At 44.2% G+C, this 18,724-nt stretch overlaps 1 protein-coding gene across 3 annotated transcripts in view; it reads left to right on the top strand.

Annotated features, from left to right (window-relative positions):
• FUT8 (fucosyltransferase 8) overlaps positions 1-18,724 on the top strand; it is a 411,868-nt gene that overhangs the window by 371,333 nt on the left and 21,811 nt on the right. For all 3 annotated transcript variants that reach the window (XM_040641772.1, XM_040641777.1, XM_040641778.1), the window contains exon 11: positions 16,251-16,324. In XM_040641772.1, coding sequence (XP_040497706.1) covers positions 16,251-16,324 — 74 coding nt within the window. The remainder of the gene's footprint in view (positions 1-16,250; positions 16,325-18,724) is intronic.

Raw genomic sequence — 18,724 nt, 5'->3', positions numbered from 1 at the left:
TGAGCGGAAACAATTCCCTGGGTGTGCTTCAGTCCGAGACTACATTTGATGTTGGAGCTCTTTATCTATTATTTTTATTTATTTATTTATTTATTTATTTATTTATTTATTTATTTAAATAATGTGTGTGTGTATAAAATATATGAATGAAGGCACGTTATTTTAATATGAAGCTTGATATTGCATGTGCGTTTTACTTGATGATGGTTTGTCTAAGTCCCAAGCCTATTTGCATTTGAATTTCATATTCCATCTTCAGGGTGGGGAGAGCTGAAGATGGAAGACACAGAGAGTATTTTATTCCTGGCTTTGGCTGGCATGCCAAATGACTGGTGTGTAGACTGTGATAAGTGGCAGGACATCTGGGGCAAGGTTAGTGACCCATTAAGGTGTCCTGAGCTCTGATTAGACAAAAGTTGGAGCCAGCAGAGCTGTCAACACTCAGTTTCTTTTTGATTAAGATTCTGCCTCTTAACCCCTGGAGGCCACTTATCCTTCCCACCTCTAAAAAAAAGACAGAGCTAAAACCTGAGGTCATTGCTTGGTAGAAGCCCCGAGCTGATTGGGCTGGAAAGGGCCTCTCAGCCTCTCTCAGCAGTCGTTCCATTATCAGACTCCTCTATGGACAGGTGAGCTCATGCCCTGTGATACATGGACCTCCTAAGCCAAAATGGCTCTCAGAGGAGCAGCTTCTCAAGGAAGTGAGAATGTTTATAGAAACCCACTGGTGAGGTAGGGAGGTCAGGGGAAAATAAGGTTATTTATTATCGAGGATTTTGTTTTTGTTTTAGTCCATGTTGGAGGGCAGATCATGATCTGTTGGGTCCTGAGATCGGCTCAGGTCATGATCTCAGCGTCCTGGGATGGAGCCCCACATAAGGCTCCCTGCTCAGTGGGGAGCCTGCTTTTCCCTCTCCCTCTGCTCCCCCTGCTTGTGCTCTCCCTCTCTCTCTTTCTCTCTCAAATACAGAAAAAAAAAAAAAAAAAGAACTCCAAACTTCTGGGCAATGATGAGGTGAGTAAGCCTAGACCTCTGAATTACTTCAGGGAGCAGAACCACCTCCCACACTCTGCTGATAAACCTATACTAGACTGTGGTGTGACTAAGAGATAAGTCTTTGTTGTGTAAAAAAACAAAACAAAACAATACAATATTGGCCATAATCTGGCAAATGAGGTTTTGAGCCTAGCTGTTTTAGATATGGGAGGAGGCTTAGTAGCTATTTGACCTTTAGGACATCCAGAGCTATAATTAAGTACCTCTGAAGATGATGATTAAACAACAACAACAACCGTCATTTATTAAATAATCACTATATACCAGGTACTGTTTTACGTGCTTCATATGTACGAACTCATTTATTCCTTATAAGAATCCTATGAGGGAGAAGCTAGGGTTGTTCCCATTTTGTGAAGGAGGGAACCGAAAGAATAATTTCTGAAGTCAAACAAATTCCAAATGCCAGAGCCAAGACTAAAATTCAGGTCTGACTCCCAAGCTCTGTCTCTTCACTAGTTTGTAATATTGCCTCAATATTTTGTACGTTGCCATGGGGAATGGCATGAAATAATATCTGGGCAGCATGAGGTATCACCTATAAAGTAGGACTGGACCCCCATTCTGGGGAGGAGTACACAGAACTGGAAAAGGTCCAAAGTCTGCCCTAGTGAGCAGAATTTAATGGTGGCATCCTTAATCATCTGGGATAAAACCAAGGGTGAGATCTTCATTTACTCTGAATTTCTCTGATTTAATTCTATCTCCAGTCAACCTTGGCATATCTTGTAATTACCCCAAGGAGCAAATGTCTGTCATCTGCTCCGCTTACATCTCCCATGCCCCCACACCCCACACTTGGCCCACCCTTTGTGACCCCCCCTTCATCCCACCCCAGAACCTATGTCTCTCCTCTCTCCTGGGCAATGCAGAGCACATATTAAGGCAGAGAGTCATGTCATTGCCCATTAAACCTCCAAATGATAGCAGTCATTGGGAACTCCCTTGCTTCCTGGCCTCGCTTGACTGCTACAGATACCACCAGTCCTCGACTCTGCTGGCTGTTGAGGTGCTATCAAGCTTTTTAACAGTTTCTACCTGGGACGGGAGTTTCAAACCACATCCCGTGGAGAGGCTTTGAGGGGCCACCTGAGAAGATGCGAGAGGATATAGACGGTGTTGAATGAGTGAGGCTATAAGTCCCCACCCCACAGCAATTCCACTTGATCTGTTCCATGTAAGATTGCATTTGGAGAATTGTTCCGCTCTTGAAATAGAGAAGAAAAAAAGCCCTTGCTCTGGAAAACCCAAACCTTTGAGCCCTTCTTTCTATCTCAAGCTTCTCAGGTTCCACCATTCCTGCCCACCAGGAACAGAGGTGGGAAAAGCCAGCTTACTGTCCCAACTCCTAATATCCCACTCCCTAGGCTCCGGAGCCAAGGAGGATTACAGCAAAACAGGGCTTGTGCATAGAGAAAGGACTGCGGGTTGCTGTTCCCCCGACAGTTCCCGCAGTTCTGAGTCTTCACGTGGCCTGACGTGGAACAGGCACTAAATGAACATGGCATGAATAAATGAATGATTCCATCTCTGCTAGTCTGGGTGTAGATCCAGTGGAGGAAAACCTAGCCTTGATCTCAGAATGGCCACAATATTTATTATTTAAGATTCACAGAGGCAATTTGGCATAGACATTAAGGATGTGGAACCTAGAATAAGAACCTCAGGCTTCAAATCCTGACTCTGCCACTATCAAACTGTGACCTTACCCTTGCAAACTATGAAAAATATTTCCCTCATAAAGCTGTTGCGAGGATTGAGTGAGTTAATATGCGTAAAGCACTGGTGCTTGACATGTTAGTGCTCAGTAAACACTAATAAACATTAGCTCTCACCATTGTTGTTCAAATGCTCCCTTCTGACTCTCCGAAACAGAACTCATTGTTCTCTGCACTTTCAAAGCACTTTGTTCAGACCTCTGAGGAAATTGCGAGGACTTTTTTTCATTCCAAATCAAATTAGATGATGGGGACAATAAAGCAGATTCTTTGAAATCAAGATACATAGATATCATAACTAAAGCCCTGCTCCTTCCATAGCCGTTAGGGTTATGTGCCTGTCTCTCCCTCTCAAACTCTGGCTCCTTTAGGGCAGATTCCACTTTTATTCATCTTTGTATCCCAAGGGCATGGTGTGCTGTAAGTGCTCACTGCAGTTGCATGAGTGAGCAGCATTGACTCGGTCTGGAGTCAGAAATAACCCCGACCATTGTCTCCTGGTCTTCCTATCTGCCTGTCGAGATGCTAGTTTCTTTCTTTGCCCCAAGATGAGGGTGATGTTAAGAGTCTGGGCTGGGGCCAGGGTACCTGCTCAAGGCTTGGCTGTGTGGCTGTGGGGGTTCAGAGCATACAGAGGAGAAGAACATTTGCTGATTAGCTACCATGTTCCTGAACTATTCTGGGCTCTTTACAACACGTAATTCTTACGGCAACTTAGTGGAGATACATTCCCGTTGGTCCCATTTTTCTAGATGAGGAAACTTGAGTTTAAGCAGTCTTTTTAAGGTCCCATAGCTGATATGTCTGTGGCAGAATTCAAACCCGGGTCTGACGGCAAAGCCCATGCTCTTTCCACTGTCCTTGCAGGCTCCCACTGAAGCACCTGTCCCACCTCCATATTCCATTCTTCCTCTCCTCTCTATCTCAGTCTTTTCTTCATTTTCCCCTGTTATCCTCCCTGAATTATTTTTCTTCTTGAGTTGCCTTATTTATCACTTGGCCATGTCTCCTTATTAATATAACCAGAACTTAAACAATGTGCATCCCCACTGCCTCATTTTCCAGCATGGTGCTGAGTGCTTATGAGCCTGGCAATTAGATTGAGCTCAAAGGGGCCATAACATCTGCATCTTCAGCTGCTTTCATAGGGAAATGGGGTGGAGAGGAAAGAATGTGAGATGGGTCAGTGCAAGGCAGTGCACAGTGTACACGTATAGAGGAGGGACCAAGGAGGGGGAATTGGATGATGACACCACCAAGCATTTCTCCTGTAGTGTACTTGGCCTTAACTCAGAGTGACCTGCTTGTGGCCTAGGGCTGTCAGCCTCCAGGAAGACCCTAAGGTCATTTCTCCCAAACAGCCTTCTTCTATCTTATTCCTATGCCTGGTATCAACAGCAACAGCAGCAGCCACCACTCACCTATTGAGTACCTACTGTATGCTTTACACACATCCCATTTCATCCATACAACAATTCATGAGCTAGGTATTATTTCTGTTTCATTATTTAGATGAGGAAGCTGGAGTTTGGACAATGTAAGCAATTTTTCAAACTCATATACCTAGCAAGTGACAGAACAAGGAAAGGGGTGAAAGGACCTGAAAAGTAAGGAATAGAGAGTGAGTGCAATTGGCCATCAGAGTAGGCCTTTCAAAGCTTCCCCTATTCGGGCATCTGCCCAGGTGAGCTGACAGAGTATAGAAGCAGCTGAATGCCCCTATCAGCTCACCTCATGGCCTTCCTGGGGAAGAAGGATCTCTGAGCCCCAGTTGTTGATGCTCTGATTTTTTCCCTGACTTTCCAAGAAGACTGCAAAACTGGCAGAGGTTGTCCAGGAACCAGGAGGACTTTATCCTCCAAAGCCCATCATGCTTCATGCTTCTTGGACCAAGAAACTTTATATTTCCAGTGGATACCTCAAGAGCCCCCCTAAAAAAGATGTCTGCCCAGCTGATTGTTCTGCCCCAAGACTGTTCTTTTCAGGTGGCTCTTCCCCAACCCTTTTAGTTCTTTAGTCCCTTACCCCAACCTTATGGTTTCCTGGGCCCAAGACTTCCAAGCCCATTTGGAGCCCTTCCAACAGGTATCCTAAGACAGTTCCCTCTGAGTCATAACACAAAACCAATTCTTAAGAAAACCAGGATGAGATTTTATGAGTTACCCTGGAGTTGGCCCTACCCTCCAGAAGTCTCTTAGAACCCAGCACTGGTCCAATTCACAGATTTAGGCTATGCTACGTAGCCCAGGAAAATTAGCCCCAAGCATCTTGTGGAAACAGCTACCAACAGAAAGTAATAAGCTTTAATGGAACATTGGCTTTTTTTTTCATCTTAAAATATATTTTTAATAGACAGGTATAATAGACAAGTATTAATAATACAGGACCAAGTATTAATAAGGCAGATCTTAGTAGTTCTAGTTGAAGCTGTCTGTGTTTCATGCCTCCTCACACCTCATTCCACCTTCCCTATCCTCCCCTATCCTCATCCCCTTTCTTCCCATGCAAATGTTATAATTGGCAATTCCCACTGCCAGCGTGTATGCCCAGTGGGCAGTGAAGTCATGCTCACTGGTTTATTTAAATGTGATATTACCAGGGGCATGGGAGTAGTTGGAAGGACCTTGGAAACTATGCACTGAACAAATGTTTATTGAGTACATGCTATGTGCCAGACATTATACTAAGCCTTAGACATAGAGCAGAAGACGGAAAAAGATTTCCACCCTCCTGGAGCTTACTAGTAAGGAGGGAGACAGATAATAAATAAGCACATGAAACTTACAGTATGTTAAATGTTAAGAATTATGACAAAGACAAAGCAGAGAAAGGGTGTGAAGATTGCTATGGTGGGAGGTAGAAGGTTATCATTTTAATAGGAGTGGGTTAGAGGCGGCCTCATTTGAGCAAAGGGCTGAAGGAGATATGAGAGTGAAAAGTGCAGCTGACTAGGAGAAGCATTCCCTGTAGAAGGAACAGCAAATGCAAAACCTCTGAGGCAGGAGCATGCCAGGCCTGTTCAAAGAATAGCAGGGCAGGGAGACTGGAAAGGAGAACGGCAGAGAAAGAGGTAAAAGAGGTCATGGGAGACTGGATAGTGTGGGACCTTGCAGACCAGCATAAGGGCTTTGGCTAAATGAAATGGAAAATTTTTGAAGGGTTTTGAGCAGTGGAATGACATGGTCTGATTTATGTAATAAAAGCAATTACTCAGGTAGCTGCCTTGAGAATAGGCTATTGGTATTGATAGAGATAGAAGCAAGGAGACCGTTTAGAACATAGGGCAATCTTCTAGAAGGGAGATAGAGCTTAGGTCGTAAGAGCAGAGTCTCTGGAGCTAGACTGCCTGAGTTCAAGTCCCAGCTATGCCACCTACAAAGCTGCATGACCTTGAGCAGACTGTGTAATCTCTCTGTGTCTCAATTTCCTCATCTATAGAATGGGGATAATAATTGTACCTACCTCTTAGGGATTTTGTAAGGATTAAATGAGTTATTAAATGTGAAACACAACATAGGGTTGTATGAGGATTAAGTGAGTTAAAATAGCTGTAACAGCTCATAGCAAATGCTGCTTCTGTGTTTGAGTTACTGTTATCATTACCAATATCTTCTGAGTGAGAGATGATCACGGCTCAAGCCAAAGTGGTTGTAGTGAAAGAAAAACGGTCATTTGGAGGAAGTGTTTTCAAGGTAGAGCCAACAGGATTTGGTGACATACTGGATGTGTGGAATGAGAAGAGAGAGGAGACTCCTCTCTCCTTTTTAGGAGGATGAGACTCCACCATCACCCTCCTATTACAGATGAAGAAACTGAGCACAGCTGAGGCCACCATTGTTAATACCATTTTTTTTTTTTTGTAATTAAATAGGCTCCACATCTCAGGCTTGAACTTACGACCCTGAGACCAGGAGTCCCATGCCCTTAAAGAGCTTGTTGCTAAATAGTTTAACATTAACAGAAATCAAAATTAAAGAACAAGTTCACTCTAACATAAAAATCCCTATGTAATAAGCTATTTTAATTTTTATCTATTCCCTTTAATTCTTCACTTTATGCATGCATGATTCTCAAATAATTATGATAATTTCATTAACATAATTTTATATTCAAAAAAGAGAGGTAGGAGGCATTTCATGATTCTAGCAAGGGTTCATTGGTCAAACATTAAGGAAATAAATGTGCTCAATGCCATTTATACTTCAGGATCTATACAGGGCACAGCATTCCCATTTTAAGATGAACCAACATACAGTCCCGAATTAGCTGCTGAAAGAGAGCTGTGGGAGGCAGAGAGTCATGCATTCACTTATTCACTCAGCAAACTTTCATTAAGTGAGTCTATATACAGCTACTAGATAAGTCGATTGATAAGTAGATCACACTTTTTTATTTCAAGGAGATAAGTCTGGTGGGGACAAGAGCACCTCACTATAATTGGTTTTTACATCTAAGAACTATACTAGAGGTATGCGTGGGCAAGTTACCTTGAATGCACTATGGAAAATACACTTAATTCTGCTTCTAAAGGTAGGGAGTCTTCCAAAGAGAGATGACATCTGGATACTATATTCTTTGAATAGGGCACAGAAGAGACTTCGTTCAGGGACTTGCGTTGTGGACTTCCTGACCACCTTTCCCTCTAGGCTATGTGTGTATCTCCGATCCCTGGCACTCTCCAGATGCCTGACACATGGTCACTGCTCTCTTAATGTCTCTTGAAAAACACACAGCATATCTTTAAAAAGTTACCAAAACAGTGGCAAATGAAGAAATCACACAAGTACAATAGCTTTATAAGTCTTTGGCAGGGGGTTGGGGGAAGGAGGGTGGTCCAAAAAAAATTCTTCCTGACTTCCAGAAGGACCTCATCTTTCATCCGAAGTCTTGCTTAATGGGTGGTCAGGAGACAGAAGCTACTCTTGGCATTCCAAGCAGGAAGGGTTTAATACAGGGCATTAGAGCCTTGCACAAACGTTAGAGAAGCTGGAGGAGTGAAGGCTCAGGGAAGACACTGTGAGAGGCTGTAAAACCAAAATATGCTGGGATCGCAAAGAAGCCACTGCACTCATAACTGCTTGTACTACCAAAGCAGATGACTTGCAGAAGCTTGCCCAGAAATCACTGCAAACCTTGGTTCTGCCATCTGCTTATATATTTGCCCTCAGTTGCCGCCAGAGAAAAATTACTTCTCTCCTGCCTTAAATCTTTCACAAGTGCTTCTCATTAGCAGAATATAATCCAGAGCCATCTAGGAAGAAAGATCCTCAGAAATGTAGTTCCAGACTTCTCTCCTGCAATGCAGAGAATTTAGGATAGGCAGTGCTTATGCTGAATTGACAACAGACAGCTCAGCACAAATGGCTTCCCCAAGATGAAGGTGATTTCTTCATCTCTGAGGAGGGAGGTGAGCACAGCTCTGGCAACGTCTCTTTCTACTTCCCCTACCCCTAGGAAGCTGTCGTGTTCAGTCCAAACATCTTCCTGATGGAGCAGCATGGTACCTATAACATCTCCATACAACCAGACCACGAAAACCTGCTCTTTAGTAAGCAGATCCAGGCAGTGTCGAATGGCAGAAAGAACTCCAATTTTGGAGGCAGACGCACTCTTGAGCTCCGATCTCAGCTGTGCTGTTGGTGAGCTGTGTCAGACTAAGCCGTTGAACTCTTCTAAGAAAGGTGGAGAGTATAACATAATCAGAGCTGTATAAAAAATACATATATAAGAATGTTTATAACAGCATTCTTAAATAGACAATTTATTACATAAATTATGATACCTCCCTATAAAATAACCTCAAGCATCCCCTTAAAATTATCTTATAGAAGAATAAGGTTGACATGAGAAAATGTTCATAATACGGTGAGAAAAGCAAGTTACAAAAAAAAGTATGAGCACTGTGATTCCATTTTTATAAAAACAACTATATAACTGAAAACTTATTTACACCAGAATTTTAACAGCAATTACCCTCCAAGGGTACTTAGGATTCCAGCTGGGGTTTTCTCCCCATAGGTGTGTAAGTTTCTCAGATCTTCAACATTGAGTGTATATTACTTTTTTAAGTTTTAAAAAAATTACATGAAAATAAAAAATAGGACTCAATAAAATTGAGAGAAGTAGATCAGATAATATATGCAAAGTTCCTGATGCATTTTCAATAAATGATAGTTCCCTATTCATTTAGAAATGATTTTACTTTATTTTATATTCTAAATAAATACTAGTCACATTCAAACATAAAGATAAGGAAATGAGAATTATCACTCCGACCTGAGGCCTCCAGACACTCCCTTCTTTTCCCTACAGTTCATCAGTGTTATTGGTTTCTTACATACCCTTTAGGGAAAATATGCACGTTTAAGCAAATATGTAAAGTTATGTGTTATTTTCACTCATTTTTTACACAAATGGTAGCATATTCTACTTTTATGCCCCTTTACACTCTTATCTTTATGCTCCTCCTATTGGTAATCTTACCATATCAGTATAGACAGATATTAACCATAATTTGTAGCATTTATTTAACCAGTCCTCTATTGGTGGACATTCAACCCAGTGATAGCTTCTGAAGGAGGCCCCAGATACAAGGGATAGAAGGGTGGCCTTTACGAATGACCTCCCCATCCTGGTTTCTTCTGGGCTTGCAAGCATCGCCCTCTCCATGGGCTGCAGTCATATCTTTGCCTCTGCTTCTGAGACTGAGGGGCTTCAAGAGACTTTGTACTGGTTTCAGCTCAAACCCATACTGGTTACAGTCTTTTTACCTATTGCTTTGCTTTGCTTCTTTTTTTTTTTTTTTTTTTTTGGCAGTGACCCAGGTCTGGCATGGTTCTGAAGACATTCTAGTCTAGGATGTAAGAGCTGATAAGCCATGTGCCATGTGTTTAGTAATCTGTCCCCTCCATGGGGCTCTCCTTCTGTGTCACTGTTTACTTCTGCACAGTCTTCCAACCTCAGTGTTTTCTCAGGAGAGGTCAATGGCCCATGAATCTCAGAGCTCCCTCTCACACTGCCCTCATCCTCTTTACCATCTCGGAGGATCTGGAAATTGGACTGGGGTGTTGTCACCTAACACCTTGGGTGACAAGGGCAGTGATAATGAGGAGCCAGGCCAGGGGTGCAGTGGTGACACAAGGGGGTGGCAGCCGGATCTGCTGGCCCCTGCCAGATGATCGGGAATGTGGACGTGCAGAGTTAAGTGAGGTGTGCTTGGCCGATGGTAAATCTTCTGGATGAGAATCCCTGGTGGTAGTTTGGGGAAGGTGGTTAGGGTCTAAGCCAATAAGACTGGCCTAATCCTTATCCTTATATAAAGCCTATAAAGAGAACCCTTTGGGTCATTTATTAATTTCATGATTGAACTGATGTTGATTCAATACCTATTACACACAAAGCACTCTATTAGGTGGTTCTGCAGTCTCCATGTTACCATTTTCCTCATTGTGGTTTGCCTTTCTTGTGGGGTCACTGAGTCAGGCAGTCTCTTTCATTGCTTTTGCTTCAAACTTTTGTGGTCTTTCAAGGCCTGCAAGTTCTTTTCCTGGGGCTCAGCCTATAAACCAGAGTCCAAGTCCTTGAAAGACACAGTTTAAATCAGGGCAGTCACAGACATAGACATCTCATCAGGATGGCACACAGACAAGCTGAATCAGTGTTGTCTCAACTGAACTGATCAGGGTCAATGAAAGCCCTTCTGTAGAACCGCACGGGGTACCACGTGCCCTCACTCACTTGAGATAATGGCCTTAGGAACAATTATCAGCCTAATTTCTTTTTACATCAATGTAGATTTGATGTCCAGTAATATATGTGTTGTACCTTTAATGGCCTTTTAATGATGAAGAGTATCAAAGGCATTTTAGATGTGACCCTGCACCATTAGTTTCCATTCCAGATATCCATCGTAATTACCGCAGCTGTTTCTCCAAGCCAGACAAGAGCACTGAGTGGCTGTGCCGTTGCTGCGCTGTTCGTCACCATCAGCACGGAGCCAGGTCTGACGCAGGTCCGGGTGCGAGGGGGGGGCAGTTACTGAAGGTGGAGGACAGGGTACGGTCCGGGAGGGAGTGAAGGGCTGAGTCATTCAGGGCCTGGAGCGTCAAGATCTCTCAGCACAGGGGTTCTCTCAGCCCTGGTCCTCTTCTCTCCTCATGTCACATTGAAAAAAACTACGGGTTCTTGGTAATTCTAAGTTCTCCCCCACCCCATTTAGGAAGATTCGGCAGGGGCCGGGGAGGGTGTGGGGCATGGGATGCAGGGTGCCCCGCTGAGTAAGTGAATCTGAAGAGGCAGAATTTGGGGACCAGAGCACAGAGGGAAGGATCTAAGGGGAGTGATTCTTAAGGTGTTCAGATGGAATTTAAAGTGAGTGACCCCTATCCTCAAGGTCCATTGTCTGCTGTTCCCTGTGCCCCGGAGGCTGACCACTGTGGGGGAGGCTGACCACTGCGGACCTCATCACCAGGCTCTTTTGCCCCCTGGCTTCCAATGGGCTTTGGCCATAGGGGGCCACCGGCAGGAGACATGAGGGTCTGAGGAGTCAGGGGACAGGGTATTCCCTCCTCCACACCCTTCCTGCGTAGGCCTTGCAGGTCTGGCCATGGCTGCATCCCTCCACAGATATGGCTTCTGTCCGGAAGCCCTTCTTCCACGGCTCCAGCTCTTACTGGGCTCTAATCACAAGTTTTCTCTCCTTGCCCTTGGACTAAGGGTGGTATAAATTTCCTGTTTTTACTAGGGAGTGGATACTTCAAAATCCCATATAGATTCCCTTAACCCCATTCACACCTCTGTAAATAGTACCTTCATTAAACTCAAAATCCTAGCTGAGCGTGCCATCCGTTTCCTACAAGAACCCTGATTGACACAATGGGTGTGTCAGAACACAGCTCATGTTTACCAATCCTGTTTCCTTTTCCTGGACACACAGGAGACTACATTTTCCATTCTCCCTTGCATTTAGGTTGAGGCTATGCCACTGTGTTCTGGCCAATGGGATGATGTATGACTTCCAAGCCTGGCCATAAAACACCTCTTGCAATTGTCCCCACACTCTTCTTTTTCCAAGGTAACATTGGAAGCTATATATTTAAGGTTATGGTATCTCAAGCTGGAAGGAGTTTGGATCCCCAAGTAACTGCTTGGAGAAGAATTGCCCAACTGTATTCAGCTATGATATGAGTGAGAAATAGCCTTGATTGCGTTGTGCCACTGCCATCTTGAGAGTGGCTTGTTACCACAATGAGGGTTAATTGCTTTGCCGACTTCGGTGGAAGTGTTAAATGAAGAGGCCACCTAGAGCAAAGGAGTATTCAAGGTATAAAGATAACTTGAGTGACACTGCACTGAGAGTTAACATGTTGAGTTAACATTATTGCTTTATGAAAAGAACAGGGATTCGGACATCAGAATTGAGTTTATTTTTTTTTTAATTTTTTTTATTTTTTTAAAGATTTTATTTATTTATTTGACAGAGAGAGACAGCCAGCGAGAGAGGGAACACAAGCAGGGGGAGTGGGAGAGGAAGAAGCAGGCTCCCAGGAGAGGAGCCTGACGTGGGGCTCGATCCCGGGATTCCGGGATCATGCCCTGAGCCGAAGGCAGACGCTTAAAGACTGCGCCACCCAGGCGCCCCAGAATTGAGTTTAAATCTAGGCTTCACCACTTCTAGCAATGTGATCTCGGTCTAGTTATTTCACCTTTTTAAGTTTTCCTATATCTAGTTTCAGGATTTCCTTTGCCTTTTTAAGTTTTCTTATCTGTAGATTATCTATCTCATAAGGCTCTTTTGTGGATAGATGACTTTTGTCTATAATAGTTGGTACTCAATAAAAGTTCCCTCTTTTTCCTCTTTCGGCTGTGGCTGAAGCTCAGTGCCGCTAGTAGCTGGTAAATAATTTCAGCTTGTGAGGCATCTGTTTCCTAATCTCTGACGGTAGAGAACAATTCACACTATCCTGAGCATCCTGGTATGTAAGTGGTTTGAATATTGACCAGGAAAAAAGGACTTCCTTTAGGTCTTGGATTTAGGCATTAACTCTTTCACTTCTCTGCCCTCCAGGCCCCATCTTGAAATTTGCAGGCCACGTAACGCACGTGTCAAGTCAAGCAAAACCGAGTCCCAATGCCATTTCTTACTTCACGAATGACTTTAGATCCTGAGACTGAAGTGTCTTTTGGAAAAGTAAAGAGAAAGGACTCCCCCTGGAAACTTTTTCATCATCAAGAGGGCTTATTTGTCCATTTATCCATCCATCTATCCATCCATAAATCCAGAAAATAATCATTTAGTGCCTAGCATATGTGAAAACACTTCTAGGCCCTATAGTAGATGCAAAGATGAATTACACACATCTGCCCTGAACAGCGTATGCTCTTGCTAAAGAGCAGATAATTTAACTTCACAAATATCTGCAAGACAGACCAGGTTGTGGTAAGCATGGAAGACCATATACAAAGTGCTATGGAATTCAGAGGAGGGGAAACCCCTTCTGGCTGAAGATACCAGGGAGCATTCGATACATCATAAAGGTAGGGCAGGATTTGAACATAGGGAGATGAGGGAAGAGACCCATGGGGAAACAGGGGCCAAAAGCTTGGCTAGAACACAGCTGCCAAGAGGGAGGTTGAGGGAAACACTTTTAGAAATGTCACCTAAGAACAGCTTGTTCAGAGCCTGAGTTCTAGGCCAAAATGCTTTTGAGGAGGGCAGAGACAGGTCATCAAATGTTTCTGAGCATTGGTTTGGCATGTGCCTTGGGAAGGGTAGCTGGGAAGCTGTGTTTGGCAAATTTGGAGGCAGCAGGAGGTGGGGATAAGGAGCCCAGCTAGAAGACTTGCAGCCATCTAGGTAAACCTTAATGTGGGGCTAAACTAGGAGGGAATGCATGGAATGTAAAGAATGTGGGGAAGAATCATTCAACATGTATTTATTATGTATCTGTTCTTCTGTCGGTCACTATAGGGGATGAAAACTAAGCAACACAACTCTTGTCTCCTTGATACTTAGCATATGACTCCAGGGATGAATCAGTCAAGGGAAGTCTGTCCCTTCTAAACTCTTTCCCTTTATGGCCGCGCAGCACAAGCTGGTTTACTGTCCCTACCCCCTGGGCACCCTGTCAACAGCATCCTGTCTCCACCCCAACAATATCAAAGAGAAGATAGGGAATTAAGTTTTAAGTTAAGATATTATGGTCTGCTGTCTGCTTATTTAACATTCTACAACACTTATTATATGCTCTATGTATCTTACTATATGCTCTGTTTTAAGAGCTTTATAATATAAATACTACATTATTTATTTTCATAATAATCCTATGAGGTAGGCACTATTATCATTCCCATTTCATAATTGAGGACACTGAGGCACAGAGAGATCAAATAATTTCCCCAAGGTCATACAGCTAGTAAGTTGCAGATCTAGAGTTTAGAACCCAAGGAATCTGGCTCCAGAAACTTACACTTACATTACATGTACTGCCTCCCTGCAGCACTGCTTGCCCTTGGCCCACCTGCAATGAATCACAGCCAAAAAGGAATTACTCTTGGACTTTACTTATCCCCACTGAATCAGTTCGCTCTTCTTGGCTTGTGATGCTGCCCAAGGTCACAGTGAGCTAGAATCAGTGATCTCTGGTACAGTCATAGTTACAGTCAGTGCTGAATTTGACTGCCTGCCCTGGTGGGTAGTCAGCCAAGAAGGCGTGTGGGGCAAATGAATGAACCGGTGAGGGGCAGCCAGCTTATGAAAGGTGGTTCTGTGCCTGCAGGGTCTTTAACCCTCTGTTCAGAGCCATCAAGTTAATGCTGCCGCTCACAAACCACTCTGGAAGAGGCAGATACAATGGCAGCGCCCACAGCATGGCTCTGACGTTTGCTACCCATGCACCCATGGACTAAGCATCAGTTTCCCAATCCACAAAATGGGGGTATTACATAGGAGTTTCCTCATAAAATTGTGGTAAAAAGTAAATGGGACACTTTCTGTAAAATGCTAAGTTTAGTGCCCAGCATGCAGCTACTACTCAGAAAGTGTTAGCTGTTGTCATTGCGCTCAGTTAAGAACACACTCTTCACCTGATCCATGACACCAGCATCAGAAGTACTCAGAAGCCCCAGGCTGGCTCTTCAGACCCTCATTCAAGAAAAGAATTAAAATATCCCATAGCCTTTTGGGGAGGAGGAACCAGCGATTTTGGGCATTGCCATACAGAGCTGTATATTATTATTATTATTATCGCATTGCATCGTGCATTGTGTTCAAGGCTGTACTGAACCATAGTGAAACCACAAGCCTGGATTTAAATCTCAGCTCTGCCATTTACCAGCTGGGTGACCGTGGGCAAATTCACATCTTTGAGCCTCTGTTTCATTGTCTGCAAAATGAGGTGATGATGATATCCTCCTCATAGGGTTGTTGGAGGATAAAGTAAGTTAATTATGTAAAGTCTTTCCAGCAGTACTCAGAACACTATAGACATGTAAAGAGGATTAGCTATTATTGTGGCGTTCCTTTGTATTAAACTAGTAAATTCCTTTTCTTCTAAAAAAGGAGACTGGGGCAGACTTTTCTACTTTAGTGGGGAGAGATAACCCACAAAATCCAGAAAAGGAGATAAGCCAGACCTTGATGGTAGGAGTTATCCCCTCTCCTACAACTTGGAGATGGAGGAGGACCCCGTGACTTCCAAGACTGTGGGTGTTAAACATAAACCAGCCACAACGACCAGGGTTGACTCCAGGCAGCAACAGTGAGATGGGAGCTCCCTACAAAGAAGAGGTGAATCAGGGTGAAAAGGAAAGTAACCCTTTTATCTGAGGCTTTTCAGGGCATCAGTGAATAAGGCTGCCATACCTTGGCCTTCTTTGGAGACCACACAGAGGCGCTAAGCTTCTGGCGTTCCCTTCACCTCCACACTGAGAAGGGAGGAGCTCATCACAGAAGCCTTTCAGCTTAGGCAAATAGGGGCTTCTTTTGCCCCCTCAAAGACCCCCAAAGAAGGCAAAGCAGGAGATGAGGCATTCATGAGAAGGCACTGGTAATCCATGGCAGTAAATGCTNAGAGGGACTGCAGGACCAGGTTCCCGGGGTTCTAGTTCCATCTCTGCCAGTAACTAGCTGCTCAGCCTTAGGCGAGCCACTTCACCTTGCCGAGCATCTGTTTCGGCGTCTGGGAAACCCTCTCATCCCCACCCTCTATGTGCTGGGTGATCTCTAAGTAACAGCCTCCCAGCTCTCTGATCCCATAAGTGTTGGGACAGTCATTCCATTAGGAGTTCAAAGGAGGGACAGATCAATGGGGAATGGAGTGGTCAGAGAGGGTTTTGTGGAATTGATGAACCCGGGAGGGTCTGTGTAGGCGGAAGGGAGGAAGTTCTATTCTTGTTCCCTTGGTCTTTAAACCTCACCCTGACAGCTGGCAACGTTTCTGGACCCATTCACCAGGCCGGAAAAATTTCTCTTCTAGGAGTTCCTGCTCACCTTCTCACTCCAGGATGTTGTCCAACCTCACCAAGAGAACCAGCAAAACCTCAAACCAAGGTATAAGCTGACTAAAATGTCACCTGCCTGGAGGCCACCTGGAACAGTCTCCTTTCTAGTCAGAGGGATTGCATTCCATCTGTTTCTCATCAGCTAAGCACTGCCCAGGTCAACGGGAACAAATGTCCCCTAGGCTAGGGAGATTGCCTTGAAACAAGACTGAGGTTCCTGACGAGGGCTGAATCCCACTGTTCTCTCTAAAAGAGACGGATGATGTTTGTTCATGAGTAGGGCTGTGGGTGGACTGTGTTCACTGGACTTGGCATCCCCCCTTCCTATCATTATCTCCAGGAGGGCCCACCAAGGAGGCTTTCCCGGGCACCTGCTTAGAAAGAAACCTATACCTTTACATCCCACCCCCTTAAATGGCTCAAACTGGCAAGTACTGCTGGCCTCCCTGCCAAATCAAATTCAGTGACACAAAAGATTGTAGCTGTCCTTCCAAGCTAATTAGAGGCCCAAGAAAGGATGCAAGGAAGGGAGAGATCAGCCGCTGAGAAAATGGTACTTGTGAGAGCATCGTGGAAAGCCAATGGGGATTAAACCGTGCTGTGTGCCTTTGCTCTGACCTCAATTTTTTATTCTCAGCTCTCTTTGGGGCCCTTGTCTACCTCCTTGAAAAGCTGTACAGTGAGGTCAATCTTTATAGCAGAGGCCATCTGCCTATTGCCTGTGTTAGAAAGGTGACGTATTTTCCTTTTCTCCTAAAGGCCAAGCAAATTTACTCCCATGTGAGAGAGTCCAGTGTGCTTGTCATGAGTGACAGCAGGGCTGTGATGGATGTCAAGTGGTCACAGTAGCTCCAAGTCAGGAACCTGCCTCTTCTAGGGAAGCAGCCAGGGGGGTTTGGCTGCTTCTGGCTGAGAGATGAGTCCGTGTGAAAGTTCAGAGGCCCCTGGTAACAACTGCCCCTCCAGAAGCCCTCCTGGTTATCAGTTTTCTGCAATTCCATCCTTCTGGTCCTCAGTTCTGTCATTGACCTCTAGTCATGGGAGTAACCCAGCGTCATTAACTACAGTCCTCTCAGGTTCCAGACCCTGCAACTGCCTTCAGCTTTTTCTGGCTAGTGACATGGAGGGTTACCATTTCAGATGTGACATCCAGAGGATTTTTCAGCATCTTTTCTTCCACTGCCATGAGAATAGACTGCAGAGGTCTCTGTCTGGGTTTTTTTTTTTTTTTAATTACGCTTCAGAGTTAGGATCTCATATTATTTTCTAAAAATGAGAGGTGATTAATGCTGACAAAACATTGTACTTCAGCAAATGAGTAATGATGCCTTCTTTCTACAATGAGGAGACTTGCTCCTCACAAAAAAAAGCCCACAGTCACAGAATGACACAGCTGGGAGGAAGCTTAGAAATCATTCAGTGCAGCCCCTCATTTTCTAGATGAGGGAATGAGATTTGGAGGAGTGAAATGACTTGGATGCTCAGAAAATATGGCCTTAGAAATATGGTTTCCAGTGACCCTGCTTCTCCCCTTCAGGGGCCTGGGATGTTAGACGTTCTTCATGTTCCTACTTTCGGGGTCTGACTCTCATCTTGGAAAAACATATAAAAAACAGAAATGATGTGAAAAAGAGAGTAATGTTTCCACTTCAGATGAGAAAAATCTATCCCCTCACCAGCTCCACGAACTCCCTGCCCCTAGATCCTTTGTCCTTTTAGGTATCTATTTCCACTGGATTCTGGCTGGCTATACTGGGCATGCTTCTCCACCCTGATTGTCATGAGTGATTGAGACCCCAGATGACTGGAGTAGAGAGAGAGACACCTGAACTGAGGAGCCTCATTCAGAGACTGAGTATCTGCCAATGACATGGCCTGGTTCCCAATATTGAAACTGTAGTTAGGTGCCATAAGGCCATGGACCTGGAAGGCCACGTAGATCCTGGTACTAGCATGACCATGTTGGACTTTGTGCAGAGACAGTAAGCAGAAAGGGCTGTTTTTATAAAAGAAGCAAGAGGATAGAAACACATGGGCATAAGTGACCATGTTGCCCCAAAAGAGGGAAGTAGGACTGTGGCTCTGGTAATTTTTAGTGTCATGAGGTTCTGCTTTACTTCAGTTCCCACCCTTGACTGGCATGGATTTTCACAATTTCCTGCCCTCTGTCCTTTATTTGTATTGGCCTTGGTCCCTTACAGCTATAACATCTCTAATCAGAACATTATCTTGTACTGTCCACATCTGTAAGTCTTGTTCCTCAAACCAGGAACAAGCTCTCAAAGGCCAGAGGTTTATGTCTCAGCCTTTTGAAAAATCTTTCCAAGTAACTTGTACATATGACAGCTGTTGAAAGGTTGGGCTGAAAATGCTTTCTGGAAATTCAGTTTTATAAGCCCTTTTAAACATTTACATCAGTTGGCCCCGAGGAAGCCTTGTTGAGCTTTCC

Source organism: Ursus maritimus, unplaced genomic scaffold (assembly GCF_017311325.1).
Source record: "Ursus maritimus isolate PB19 unplaced genomic scaffold, ASM1731132v1 scaffold_25, whole genome shotgun sequence".
Classification (NCBI taxonomy): Eukaryota; Metazoa; Chordata; class Mammalia; order Carnivora; family Ursidae; genus Ursus; species Ursus maritimus.
Note: the sequence above shows the minus strand (reverse complement) of the source record. Positions and strands in the feature narration are given on the sequence as shown.